We start from the raw sequence: 14,524 nt of genomic DNA, 5'->3' as shown, positions 1-14,524 counted from the left end.
GCGCAGAGGGAGAAATCATGAAGAGTTCTTCCTCTTTTACATCTCTCTTTTTAGTCCTATCCTGGTTAAAAATACCAGTAGACTGACAGACAATGAGCTATAAGCACAATGAGACAGTGGCAGAGCCTGCCGCCCACTCACAATCTCACTGTATCTTCCAACCATTCTACATTAATCCTCTTTCCCTGTTCTCTCCTCCCTCCAATCACCCACTGATTTAGAGTTATTCTTTAAGACGGATGAAAAAGTTAACTTCTCTTGGTCTGAAACCAAAGTACAGAGCAAAGTTTAGTAGGTTCATTAGGTTCACACTGCTCAGTTACAAACAATAAATCCAGCTCCAGCACTCACAACTTTAGCTAAAGGAAGGAACACACTTTCTGACTGTGAGGTGAAGCTGCATTACACATTTAAATGAATATGAAACATTTCTTTGTCTCTTTGCCATAGTGACTTAAAAGCTGATATGTCAGTGTTGTTTCCATTGCCCCCAAATGGTAAAAAATGCAGTTAATGAAGGTTTAAGTTTACCTGACTCATACAGTATAAAACCTACTCACTTCCAGCTCTCTCTGCAGTCTACAGTCCCTGACACCCATGTTTCTGAATCCATAATCTCAATGCATCAAACTTTTGTCATTCTGCTCAAATAATTACATCAATCAGTAATAATTTAAAGAAAGTGTTTAATGAATGAACATTTTTGTTTTGGTGCAGAATTTCAGGGTTTATCCCGACTCTAAATGTGTGTTCCTGTGTTTATTGTCAATATGTAAATTGTGACATATTGTCATGCTCTGCTGGTAGACCTTAAAGTCTATTCAAGGATATACATACTCTATATCTAATGTAAACCACATGAGGACTTGATACATTAAAAGCAAATTCATGTGAGCCTTCGTCTAGACTACTTCTTTGTGGTTATGCCTTTACTTCTTCTACTAATCAGTGTTTGTATTTATGGGGTCATTTCTAATGAGCCACCTTTTAATGTTCATTTGGCGCTGCTGTCAATTGCCCAAACAAATTGAAGTAAGGGAGTAAACACTCTACTGCACTCATTTGGAGCAAACACACCTTGTACTCACCTCCCACAATCATGCAGTCAAGTACAGTAAAGCATATTGAGACAGTGGGTCATTCATTTTCTCTGTTAATCACAGACACACTTATTGACTTTTCCAAACTGCTAACTAATCCTCTCACTTTAAACATGTCCATTTATTTTTTCTCAATTTTCTGTTCTCTCCATTTCCTGATTTTTTTTTTTTTTTTGGATGGGAGCTGCGCTTATTTAAATGTTTCTATCTCTCTGCCTCAGCAAGCGTTCTAAAAATACCTGTTCTCATCGGCAGGTGCTATAATTTTATGTGTGATTATAAATGTAGCTTGTCCTGACCTGCTGTTTGAGATGCAGCAATCAGGGAGCTGAAGAATGAGAGCCACTAACAGCGCTGCCCCCACTCAAGGTATTTTTAGAATGGCGGAGACAGTGGCCATTTAATATCTCGGGCATGCGTGCGTAAGAATTTGTCCCCTGTATAGGTTCTGGTGTTGTACGGATGAAAATAATCAATGCACTGTTTTTGCATAAGTAGGGCAGTGGTTTTTCATGAAGAAAAACAACTCCAGATGCCTTTAGAGTCCTGCTTGGTCTGACTGAATGTGCAGCACCAACTGTTGCTGTAGGTAAAGTTAATAAAGACCTGAAATAAGCAGGATACTTATGCCTTATGTATTGCTAGTATTTCTCATCTTTAAAGTGACCATTGTCTGTTTTTAAACTGTTTTGTTATCAGTGGGGGGGAAACTAATAATTATTTTCATCATCAAGTAATGCTATTATTGTTTTAGGTTGATGAATGGGTGGTTCAGTCCATAAAAAGATCTGAAAATGAAGTGAAAAAAGCCAATCCGAAGTTCTGGGAGCCCAAGGTAATACCTAAAAATTGGGGACCAAAAGTCCAACACCCAAATATGTTTTATTTACATGGATAATATGTGGATTGATACATGGTAGCCAATTAATATTTGTCATTTTTACTTGATAAATCATGTCAGAATATAACAGATTGTCGAAATTATGTTTGGTTAATTGAATAATCGGTTAATTAATTAACTAAATGTTCCTGTAGTCATTACCTTGGCTCAGACTGTAAAGGAACAAAACAGCTCTCTCTGTGACAAGCACTAACGTGACACTACACTGTATCTGTATAATGCATCAGTGCAGTCAGTGATTAGATCAGTGATCTTGTGATTATATTGTTGAATGAGATATTCAATGACTGATGACTCATCCACCTGGCACTGCTATTTGAATACTGAAAGGATGTAAAACTACAGGGAGTATGCAGTTAGACGAACGGCAGTCTCGAAACCTCTCGGCTCATCACTCAAGATTCCACAGAATGAGTTTTTGGTGATAAGTGGCCATGATGTGGGATGTCCAACAGATGTTTTAATACACAGTGTTTGGTAGATATTTGCTTTTGTCTGTTAATGTTTGATTCAAATGGTTTTATACTGAAGATGCCAAAATGCTGTCAGTCTGAATATTGTCTCTTGCCAACAGATGTTTGTATTTGAATGAATACAGACATCAGTTATTAGTCCAGTAAAGATTCAGTGATCAGACCAAAAATAATCAAACCTCCAGGTTAGAAATAGGCTTAACTGGTTTGAGTTAATTTTTTTCCTTCAACATTGACTTTAAACCTAAATGTCAAAATAATTTAACTGTACTTAATTAGCCCCGTTTCCATCAAGGAAGTTCCTGGTAAAATTTAGGAGGTGGGACCTTTACAGGAACTTCCTCTCACTCCGTCCTCTAAGCAGTGTCTCCATAGCAGGACCGAAAGGACTCTGACCGTGAGGTCACCGAGGCGACGCGCCGAAAGCATAACAAAGAAAAAACGACAACGAGGAGGTAAACATGGAAGGGAGCTAAGCTGGTTGCCGCATTTCTGGTTTGTGTGTTCGTGTACATACCGATGGACGCTATGAACTTTTTTCCAGCAGTGTAGACGCTTTTCTACTACTGTTATTATTCTGCTGGGTTTTTAAAATGCTGCTTATTTTGGCGCTTTCTGTTAATGCTACATCCCGCTTTGAGTATACCCAATCAGCACTGAGTAAGCCCCACCCAGGAGTTGTTCAGGGTATTAATCTGAATGTACTGTAGTACAGTTTTAACCAAGACATTTATTAATCTTTTGACCAGCAAATCAACAAATGATCAAGTTGCTCGGTGAGACATTATGAAATAATTTACATAATCATATTGAAAAATGTTCAATGTAAATGTTTACTGACTTACTAAAATACATTGTCATTACCCTTGAGGTCTAACAAAAGTGTTGAAAGCATTATTTTTCTCATGAAAGCTGTAATACCAATGAAATACCAATTAAGCTCAATTTCATAGTTTTTCCCCTGCATGAGTTAAGGGGTCTGAATAAAACATCTTGGGGTTTATTCTGACAAACAAAACAGAATAAATCTTTGCATGTTACTGAATGACATGCAAAACTACCCTGATTAGCTCTGTAGCCCACCTCTCATCTGGCTGTCTAGTTGGCTCTATCAGCAGTATAGTAATTACCCTCTTGAATGACTCAGAGTCCTCTTACCTGAGCAGGAGAGTACAGCCGACATCGATGATGCGTGTGGCCCTCATGAGCTCCACCACCTCCTCCTCCATCACGCAGCGGTGCAATCACCCCACCGATTGGACCCCCGACTGTCCCCGCCGTAATTGCACCAGGCGCTCCACCGCCCACACCAGCCCCACTCGCAGCACCACCCGTGGCCCCGGCAATGGCTCCGATGCCCCCCATGCAGCAGAGGCCTCCCTGAGCCAGCTCCAACTCAATCTCTGCGTCCATCTCCGCGTCCTCTTGCGCCTCCTTGTTGGAATCGTCCAGATGCTTCATGAGCACGGCCACCACCACGTTTATGAGAACAAACTGAGCTGTGAGCACGAAGGACACGAAATACATCGGGGAGATAAACTGCAGCCCAGGGTGGCAGCCATAGTCGCCGCCTGGGGGGCAATCCCGAAGGGTGTCCTGGTGGGTGGTGGGAGTTGGGGAGAATTCAGGGGTTAATGGAGAAGAAAAGGAAGGGTCAGATAGAAATCAAGACAACCCAGATGCAGAGGATGAGTTGGGGGGGAGGGGGACAAAAATGGAAGAACAGTGAGAATTGAAAGAGATGGAGGTAAAGAGGAAACACCAGGGAAGAGTGGAGGGGAGGACAGGGTGAAGATCAGCCAGATAAAGACACGTTTATGGAAAGATAATTGAGGACAGGGAAGTAACTATCCATCATTTTTATCACCATGCAAACGACTCGATAAATCAATTAGTCATTTGGAAGTAAAATATCAAAAATAGAGAAGAACTGAATTGAAATATCCCAATATTGAAGCTTTTTTTTATCCGACCAACACTCCACCACACAAATGTATTCAGTCTAGAGAAAAGCAGCAAATCCTCACAGATGACCATTTGACACTTTTGCTTCATATCTGACATAAACAATATATTGTCAAACTTTTTGTAGAATGGATTTTCCATCATAAGAACTCAGTCAATTTGGTGTTGGTTTCACATGAAACTCATTTTCAGGAAAAATTCATAAAATATGATATGTCTATGAACGGTCTTCACAGAGCATAGAGCACAGAGTCAAGCTCTCACAGTCCAGCTTGTTGAAAGCTAGAGGACTGCTAAAATCTCTCTTCCTCTCATCCACAGTCAGCCACTCTTTCTAAGAGGCTAATCAGCACTGATTAAATATCTCTCGGATATAGGCTGTGATAAAAAATTTAAAAGCTCAAGGTACTTGGGTGTGATTGGAGAATGAGTGTTGATTGAGATGACACATGAGATAGATAGTTGGAGAGGGTGAATCAAATACTCAGAATTTTAATCTTTATTCATCCTTGGAAGACATGTTTAGTGCCCTTTTTCTTTTTTTTTTTCCACATCATCTTTGCTAAAAGACACGGCCATTATACTCACCCATTCCTGCTACCTAGATATGGCCTGGTACAAGGATTTGAACTCAAGACCTTCATTTACATATCTGCTTCTCGGCTTCTGTCTGTGCCGGAAAGCTTGTGTGTTTCTGTAGACTTTCAAGCACTAGCTGCTTCAGACAGCTCTTTTTCTGATTGGCTCTCATCTCAAGAAATCTGTGCTGTCTCTACTGCTGGAGAAGAGGTAACGAGGGAAGAGCAAAGTGATTATCGTAGCCAATTATATAGCCCAATGCCTATGAATACAAGGCAAAGTATAGGTCAAAACGTAGAATATGGCTGGACCTTCTATGGAATGCTAGAGGGCTTTTAATTTGAATTTGAAATGATGGATATAGAGAGGGGCAACATGTGGTAAATAAGACCCCAGGGAGTGTGTTGGGCTTTAACTGAAACCAGTTTGACACAGGGCCTTTCTCAAGACCAAGTACACCAAGTTCAGACTTGGGAGTACAAACATCCGACGATGGCAACATTTATCTTCCAAAAGGAGTTATATCATATCAAAATACCACAGAGACATTAGAGCCAGTAGTAAATTACCAAAGAGCTGCCCAGATCAGTTCATCAGATCAAGTTCTTCTAGGGATGATGACATGGGGACTGGCCGATAATCTCTGGAGTCGGGCTGCTAGCAGCTTAGATGACGCTGCTGTCACCTGGCCAGTGGCTCCTCACAACTCCGAAAAGCAATGGAGCAAATTTCTAAATAGGCATTATTTGGATAAACTGACCACATATCTTTTAGCCTGGCTCAAAATCTCGGCCATTGCTGCCAGCTGGTGTGAAATGCATTTTTAGATACATGGCTGTCTCAAGCCTTTGGCCGACTGTGGTCAGTCAGTCAGTCAGTCAGGGACCGATATTTGCATTTATAGACCAGGCCCCGCTGTTGCATTCCAGCAACAAAAATGTGACAACACCAAGAGATAAATGGGATATAAATATACACAACTGAATTCTCGCTGTCAACTCCATCTGATGCACCTGAAAACTGAGGTACCTTCATGATGCCATTCCAGTTGTCACCCGTTGAAACCTGGAAGAGGGTAAGGAAGGCCATCCCAAAGTTTTCAAAGGTGGCATGGCGGCTCATTCCTTCACATGGGTAGTCAGCGTTACACACTGAGAGGAGGAAAGATTAAAGAAAGAACGGGGGGGAAGAGTGAAACCTTGGTTACATCATTTAAATTGGCTTCTTAGGTAAAAATAGTTGTGAAAAAGTTTGCTTTCTGTCATGCATACTGTAGTCAACCTAGAATGGGTGTACATATGTCACACATATAGTATGTTGAAGAGGATTTCAATCTTCTGCATTATAACACATCCAAGAACAAGAAGACCCAGTAAACTATCATCAAATCCGGTGAAAGATTACGCCAAGGAGGGAATCAAAGTGAATCTACATACATTTCCTGTAACTCTGGCTAGTCCTGTGTTCATTCATTGGTTGCTTGTAATTTCACATTCACTTGACTCAAAGTTTCCCTTTAGCTCATCTTCACCTACAACAGGATACAATTATCTTGAAGCCAACATGATGTGATAACTGGTGATGGTGCTAAAATAGGCTATAATTTGACCAGGACTATGCCATATCTTGTTTTTGGGTACAGTTATTAAAACTCACTGGGAGTAGCAGCAAGTTTATGACTGAGCTTACTCACCCAGCTCTCCAAACAGCTCCACCCCAAGCGCAGCATAGATAAAGAACAGCAACATGAAGAGCAGGCCAAGGTTTCCCACCTGTCACACAAAGACCAGATCACAAGCTATATTAACACAACTAACTCGCACCTGTTTTTCTCGAACTTACAACTTTTTAAAATGTACTACGTCAAGTGTATTTCTATGGTTTGGCATGGTGGGTCAGATTTGGTAAACACTGAGAAGTGGTCAGATCGTTCCTGCTGTAAGTTACATTGAAGTGTGAATTAAGATGTACAAAGTGAATTCCACACCATACCATACCATTACCATATCACAAACTATGCTTCAAATAACATGTTTAAATAAATAAAATCACCAATATATTTTTAAACATTCTGTATTTTGGAAGTTTTCATACTAAAACATGCACCAAAAATAAAATTATCCAGTATTTCCGTCATGGATTTGGTAATAACATATTTTGAGACATGAAGCATGTTTCATGCGACCATCAATGTTGTGGTTAAAAAATTCATGACTGTGTCAGATCACCTACAAATAGAAATGTTTTCCCAAAACATCTGGGTGGACAATATTTTCAAACCCTTCCCTTTTCATGAAATATGAAAAGACATTTTTTTTGTGATTGATACTCATGCATTTTTGAAATAGTGCATTAGGTGTTGAAATGATATTTTAGCACTAAAGGTCATAGAAAAAAAAATCTGCAGCTCCAGGATCCTGTATATTCTTCTGATGAAAAATGGTTGAAAACAGCAAAACTGGAGATGGACACAGTTTAAGAAACCACAACAAAAACCCTTCCTGCCTGAAATAAAAGATGACAGTTTAGGGAAATTTTTACTTGCTTACTCCTGAACAGGCGGGTATCTATCTATGTGGAGAGACTCAGAGCGTTCACAGATAGTGATATGCAATGCAAATGAGTAAAGGGTCCCCCGAGGTGCAATAGCAGGCACCAAGCAGAACACCATTAGCTAAGACACCTCACAGGGAAGGCATTGGGTGCTTTAGAATTTCATTAGGTAGGCAAGTAAAATGTGAGTGGGGAAAGAAAGAAGAATAAGAGGTATACCTTTTTTATTGAGAGGGTGACATAGAGGAAAAACGAGAGGAAATAATGAAGGAGAAATAGAAAAATATTTGAGAGGTTAGGCAAAGCCAGAGGATAGCTTTTTTTTCTCTCTACCGTTATGAATGCTGATGTTTCCTGGTGGATATAAAAAGCCACGGCTTGGCCTGAAGCAGTTTGCAGCATGTAACTTAAGCCCACCTGATATCTTTAGATCCATCGGGCAAAGGAGGTAAGTATCCACATGGATGACGATGATGTGATGTAAGAAACAGAAGGATGCTATGGAAACATTACAGTTGGCAACTAGGCAACAGAAGCTTGTGATAAACAATATAATAGAAATTATATTTATACAATTGGTCTCCATAGTGAATGAAGTATATGTTCACTGTATTTCTACTACTGAAGCCTTGACTTATTCCTCTGTCATGGTGCAAGCATTTTGGTTTTACATACTGTAATATGACACAAGTCACACTGACACAAGATCATTTCACCAAGCTCAAAACCAGATAGGACAATAAAACCTTTAGGGAGGAGTATTGAAATGTTTTCAGAGAAAGTGGGACTGTGACTTTTTCCCAGACAGAGAACAATAGGAACAGAGATGCCATGTATTTTCATTTTGTGGATAAAGAGGACGTGTGCTCAAACAAACACTCTAATTTGGGGAAAAAAACAAACGAAAAACATCAAATGTTATCCGTAGAAAAGGTTCTGGTGACCGTGGTTAATAAAGATCCCAAAAGGCAGATTCTTTATATGCATAATTCATGTACTCTTAAAGGGCAAATGCCACTATTTTCCAAATTATTACAGATTCATAAGTGTGTATAGCACATCCTTACCGATACTTCCAAACATGGGATGCTCTTATTACAGTCATACAGGTCCTACTGTAAAACTGTAAAAGGGTCACAACTTGTGATTGCTTGATTGCTTTCAGAACTTTAAAGACTTTATTTTGGAAATTCCTGCTTTTAGATGATGCAGAGGAGGCGACAGACAGAGAGGCCTTGCAGGTTGTCATTAACTAAAGTGATAACTGAGAGCCACTGATGGCTATTTTCAATTAAACTCACTCAATATTTTTGTAGAAGCTACCATGACAACTTTGATATTCTGAGTGGAAAAAAACAAGCTGGCCAATCTTCTATATTTTATATTGGGGATGGCAACTGCTACCACTACTGGGGAGGTCAACACATGAAATATACAGTACCTAGTTTTGGCAATTTCATTTCAGTTGAAGAGGGGCCACAAATATCAGCTTTTCTGACCTTTTAAGAGATGCATGCACACTACTTCGGAGAAGCAAACTGTTTTTTTGTTATTTTTCCACACATTATATGAATTGTTGGAAAAAGCCAATGTGTATCATCAGCTCAAAGAAAGACAAAATAAATTAAAGGTGCAGTGTGTAGAATTTAATAGCATCTAGCAGAACAGACTTGGCAGTAATGGAATATAATAACCTATTTATAAGTAGGTTTAAACAGTGTATAATTACCTGAAAATAACAAAAGTTGTGTTTTTGTTACCTTAGACTGAGCCCTTTATATCTACATAGAGAGTGGGTCCTCTTCCACGGAGACCGCCATGTTGCACCGCCATGTTTCTACAGTAGCCCACAACGGACAAACCAAACTCTGGCTCTAGAGGAGTTTTGTGGCGACTGTATCTGAAACTTTACCACTAGCACCTTTTAAATAGATTAATACACATTTACATATTAGACATTTAGCTCATGTTGTAATTCAGAGCAGTATGTTTTCTATGCGGATAAAATGTATTTGAACAAAAAGACATTAAACACAACCAACTGTGTCCGAGTTACAGAACCAATAACAGATCTAAAACTATATTTTTCTTTCGGAAAGGAAACATTATGTCTCTGTGGATCACTGGTTTGAATTGATGCTCTAATACAAATATGTGAAGAACAAAAAACAAAAGAAAAAACATTGTTTTCAATATCAATAAACACAGGCGTCACAGGGGAAATACCAATTTTAGCCAGATGGTTACTGGACTTTTTTTTTTCTTTTTAGAGCACAGCTGGTAAATTACAGTCTTCTTTAACATCACTATTCATTTCATTCTATTTTGTGTTGGCACTTTAGAAAAAAAAAGAGTCATGATATAAAAAGTGTTTATATTTATATCCATGTTCAAAATTCCTCTCTAATTGGATGAAAAAATCACTACCCCATGCAAACCCCTATTTGCTGGATGTGTGTTTTTGTTGTGGCCTAAGCTGCTGCCGTGGAAACCAGGTAAACAAACAAATTAAATGTGTCCAAATGACAGAGTAGGGACTACAAAGAGAATAAGTTAAAGTGGATGGAAAAAAGGACTATTGATATTCGGATGAGTGAAGCTGAGAGAGATTTCCGTGACTGTCCTTTTACCTGAGTGTGTGAGCCAGTGTTTGTTTGTGTTAATGTGTATATTTATATGTTTGTATATATGTATTTTTAGGGAGGCAAAAATCCTCCCAGAGGGCTCAGTCAGAGCATCGATGAGGCTGCAGAACAGAAAGACTGAATCCATTACAATTAATAAAGAGCTGCTTTGAGAAGATCTACCAGCACAAATCATTACTGTACTTTTTTTCTGGTTTCCTCACATTCCTCACAAAAAGAAAGATTTAGAGCTTCATAATACTAGGAAAAGCCGAACAGAGGCAGAACTTCAATATATCCTTCTTAAGCAGCAGCAGCAGACATATTACACACATCCAAGACGATGCATACGAGAAGAGAAGTCGGTGTTATGAGAAGCATCTGTTATATTTTCTTTATGTGCATGGCGTTATTCTTTCTCTGGTTATATAGATGAAACAGATGGAATTCATTACATAAAAACAGTTATAGCTATAGCGCTATTGGCAGCTTGACAAGGTTTATTATCACATCAAACAGACATGTTATAAAATCCCATACTTTAACATAATGTTTGATTTTCCGGTTTTAATTTTGGAAACTATTTTGCAATATTTTTATACTGCACACATCTGACGGGTTCTGATGTCAGACACTGTATATCGCAGTTCCTGTTTATTTTTCAGATTACTCAATGTAGGGTTAGGGTTGCCAACTTATTACTTATAATTCAAAGTAGTTAAGCAGAACAGTCACCCTGTTCTTGAAGATATCCAATGTCAGCTGAACTGAACTTTTAAAAGTTGTAAAGAATGGATTATTACATGAGCTACTTCTTTAATGTCTTCATCCGTAACAGAAAGTTGAAAGCACCACCACACCAAACACAGGTCATACATCACCATTTGCATATAAATGGCAGAAGGTAAGTCATCTCTGGTACGCTGTACTGAGCAAATATATTACAGAACATCCAATGTGTTTAGTTTGACCATTTGTCAAGCCAACTAGGCCAAAAGTGCTGCTTGCGGCGTAGAAAACACAACAAATGAAGCTTAGCGAAAGTTCAGACAGGAAGACCACCTTTTTTTATGCTCACGTCATAAGTTTTATTTCTCATTCTTTAGTCATCCTGATCCTTCTTACAGCTCATACTGATCTCTGTCAAAGCTCATATTGTCCTTGCTGTTATTTCTGGAGCATCAATTGACACATCAGCTCCTCACATCACCTGGTCAAGTCTAACCAATAGCACGGTGACACACCTTCATTGTCAGCCTATCATATTGCAGCTGTCTTTTTAAATGTTCTCCCTCTCTGCTCAGGTGCTTTTTGATGCTGTTTTTGCGCAACCCACCACCTCCCCATCACCACCCAGTCTTCAGATTCCTCAATGCAACACTTCAACTTCTTCAGCCTGATCAGTTTCAGCCTTAACCCTCCTGTTGTCCTTGTGTCAAGGAAGGAAGGTAGGAAGAAGGAAGGAAAGGAGGAAGAAGGAAGAAAAGGAGGGAGGAAGGAAGGGAGGAAAGGAAAGAAGGAAGGGAGATATGAAAGGAAGGAAGGGAGAAAGGAAAAGAGGAAGGAAGGAAGGAAGGAAAGAAGGACAGAGGAAAGAAAGTAGGGGGAGGAAAGAAAGATAGGAGGGAGGGAGGAAAGAAGGAAGGGAAGAAGGAAAGGAAGGAAGGAAAGAAGGAAGGAAGAAAGGAAGGAAGGAAGGAAGGAAGGAAGGAAGGAAGGAAGGAAGGAAGGAAGGAAGGAAGGAAGGAAGGGTCAAAACAGACGGGGTCAATTTGACCCGGGAGGACGACACGAAGGTTAAGATGACTTGTTGTGATTTGGCCCGAGATTGATTGATCGAAGTCATCAGCCACCACCACCAATGTCTGGACTCCAAGGGGGGGGGGGGGGATCTATCATGCTGATACTCAGGACTTACTCAGGACTCTGGAATCTTGGAAAAATTCCAAGATTCCAGAGTCCAAGCGCCAAAGACTATGACAATACCTAATCATTAATATCATCTGCATAAGAAACATATTTTACTTTATCTCTGGTCTCTCCTGATTGAAATGAATAACTGAACTGATTGAGGAAGACAGAGTGAAGCTCAGACATAGCAACAGGTCTGATGGAAAGAAGTCATGACTGTACTGTGATTTCCTACAACCACAACAAATCCATAAAGTAATGTTATTTTCCCATTCAAGACAACTTCAAAAGACATGACGTGTTTGGTTACCACTACAGTAAAATCCATCTTTAATTAAATAGTAAGGGCCATTGAATTAAACCAACATAGAAAACAGAAGACACTTTGTCTTTTTCACATAGTGCCCTATTTATAACACTCCCTGACAATTACTTAATTCACAAGAGAGCTGTTAAGTTTTCTGCAATTTTCTAGCTGAATATGGCAGAATCAGAATCCACTGTAGGCAGCGAATTCCAGGACAAAGTCAAACGTAAAGGCTCTGAAAAGGGGGATTTTGTGAACCATGGGAGCAGAACTTTTTGGCTGCACTTGTCTCATTAACAGAGGAGGAAATTTTACATCTTAAATTAACGCCACAAAGGCCTTTACTTTTCCTTGAATAAATGAACGGTGGAAAGTTAGTAAGGTGTTCTGATATAAGGGGGCAAAAATGTAGTCATAACCAAGCTTCCTGAAAGTCATAATTCTCAGAGAGCTTCTATCGACCCTGCTCGTTTATCATTCCACAAATGTTAATTAACTCCTGGGTGTCCTTGTGATAAGCCGAGGGAGGATATCTGTGTGTGAGTGAGTGTGTGTGTGAGTGAGTGTGTATATTCACACATACCTGAGGCAGAGCCTGGACCACTGTATCTAGCAGAGCTCTCATCCCGGTTGCCATTTTCAACAACTTCAACACTGGAGAGAGATCACAGGAAGAGACAACTGTAGAATCCACACAAACCATTTGTTAATATATTTGTGTGTGTGCACTACACCTGACATGTGTGTGTTTTGACAGCAAACAGCGGAGCGAGAGAAAGTGAGACAAAGGACAGAAAGACAAAAGGCACCGCTGAGATAGAGGGCAACGATCAAGATAGATAAGAGGTAGGCAGAGAAAGAGGAGGAGAGAGATAACAAACGATCAATAGATGGAATAGCTCCCCGACTATCCATTAGAGACTGTACACGATTCCCTGTGGCCCAATTTCTGGAGGAAGATGGCTGATGATGCAGCCAGTAGCAGAAAAGAGAAACTACAACCATATTCCAATCGGGAATGGCAACGACCGTTCAGACAATAAAGCCTCAGGGGATGTGGACTTTTCTGAGGATGGTCGGTGGTGTTACAGTGTGTGTGTGTGTGTGTGTGTGTGTGTGTGTGTGTGTCAAATCTTTTACCGTCACCATATAAATGGGATGAAGACAGGGTTGTCAAGCTGGACTTTACATTTCACCTCCCTCATTTCATCCCTGCACTTGTCAATATCACATATTTCATCAAACTGGACTTGAGATTTTATTGCATTCAACCGCCACTGTTATATAATTTAATTATTTGTGCAGCACATGTGATGATGACAGTAGTGCATGGTTAGTGTGACTCTAAATCATTAGCCAGAACTGTATAGCCTCTGTTTTTTTCCTCCAAAATCCTAGATAATGGCATCATCTGGAATCAGGCAAATCCATTTCTGTGGTGTTTCTTTCATTAGACTAGTAGTTAATGTGATTGCAGTGACTTGAATATTCTCTTGGTGAAGTTAAGGCAGCAATGAACTCAGCTGATTTGGCTATATTTTGACCAGGGACCTGGTTTCAGTTTTGATGCCTGGGTTGTACGGACCAAAAAGTCCAAAAAGTATTTTTACGACAATAGTGAGATGCCAGAGTCTGCAGTAATGAGGATCTCTAATTAGTCAAACATAAGCCTCAAGACTGCTACAGTATTCATTCAGAATAGGAAAGCATGTGTCATTAATTATATCAATATTCAAACTGATTATATGTTATTGTATTAATTGTTTTATTACATTTTGTATTTTTTTGGAGGGGAGTGATGATGTATATTGGTGAGGACCTATATAATGGTTGTGGTGATTATTTATTGTTTTGGGTGATTTGTGGCTACAGACACTATTAACACGTATTCAATCATATCCAATCCATTTCTTACACCCTCTTAACTCATTCAATTTTGAGTATCTCTTTGATTTCAACCCTGTGCACACTGTTTTGGCATGTAGAGAAATGTAAGGTTTGTATGGGCCTGCTATGCCTAGTTGTGGTTGATAGGATGAGCACTGTTTGGGGGTGGGGGGGGTTTAGCGATGGTCAATTGCTGCTGCTGGAAGCATTAACTATGACCTGCC

The 14,524-nt window shown here is 39.6% G+C and overlaps 1 protein-coding gene across 1 annotated transcript in view; it reads right to left on the bottom strand.

The window, feature by feature from the left end:
- The window catches only part of LOC133989474 (voltage-dependent T-type calcium channel subunit alpha-1I-like), a 192,596-nt gene that overhangs the window by 28,249 nt on the left and 149,823 nt on the right, over nt 1–14,524 (bottom strand). The window contains exons 29-32 of the mRNA XM_062428145.1: nt 12,997–13,067; nt 6,712–6,790; nt 6,048–6,169; nt 3,633–4,070 (exon numbers count right to left, since the gene is read on the bottom strand). Coding sequence (XP_062284129.1) covers nt 3,633–4,070; nt 6,048–6,169; nt 6,712–6,790; nt 12,997–13,067 — 710 coding nt within the window. The remainder of the gene's footprint in view (nt 1–3,632; nt 4,071–6,047; nt 6,170–6,711; nt 6,791–12,996; nt 13,068–14,524) is intronic.

This window comes from Scomber scombrus, chromosome 2 (assembly GCF_963691925.1).
Source record: "Scomber scombrus chromosome 2, fScoSco1.1, whole genome shotgun sequence".
NCBI classification, from domain to species: domain Eukaryota; kingdom Metazoa; phylum Chordata; class Actinopteri; order Scombriformes; family Scombridae; genus Scomber; species Scomber scombrus.
Note: the sequence above shows the minus strand (reverse complement) of the source record. Positions and strands in the feature narration are given on the sequence as shown.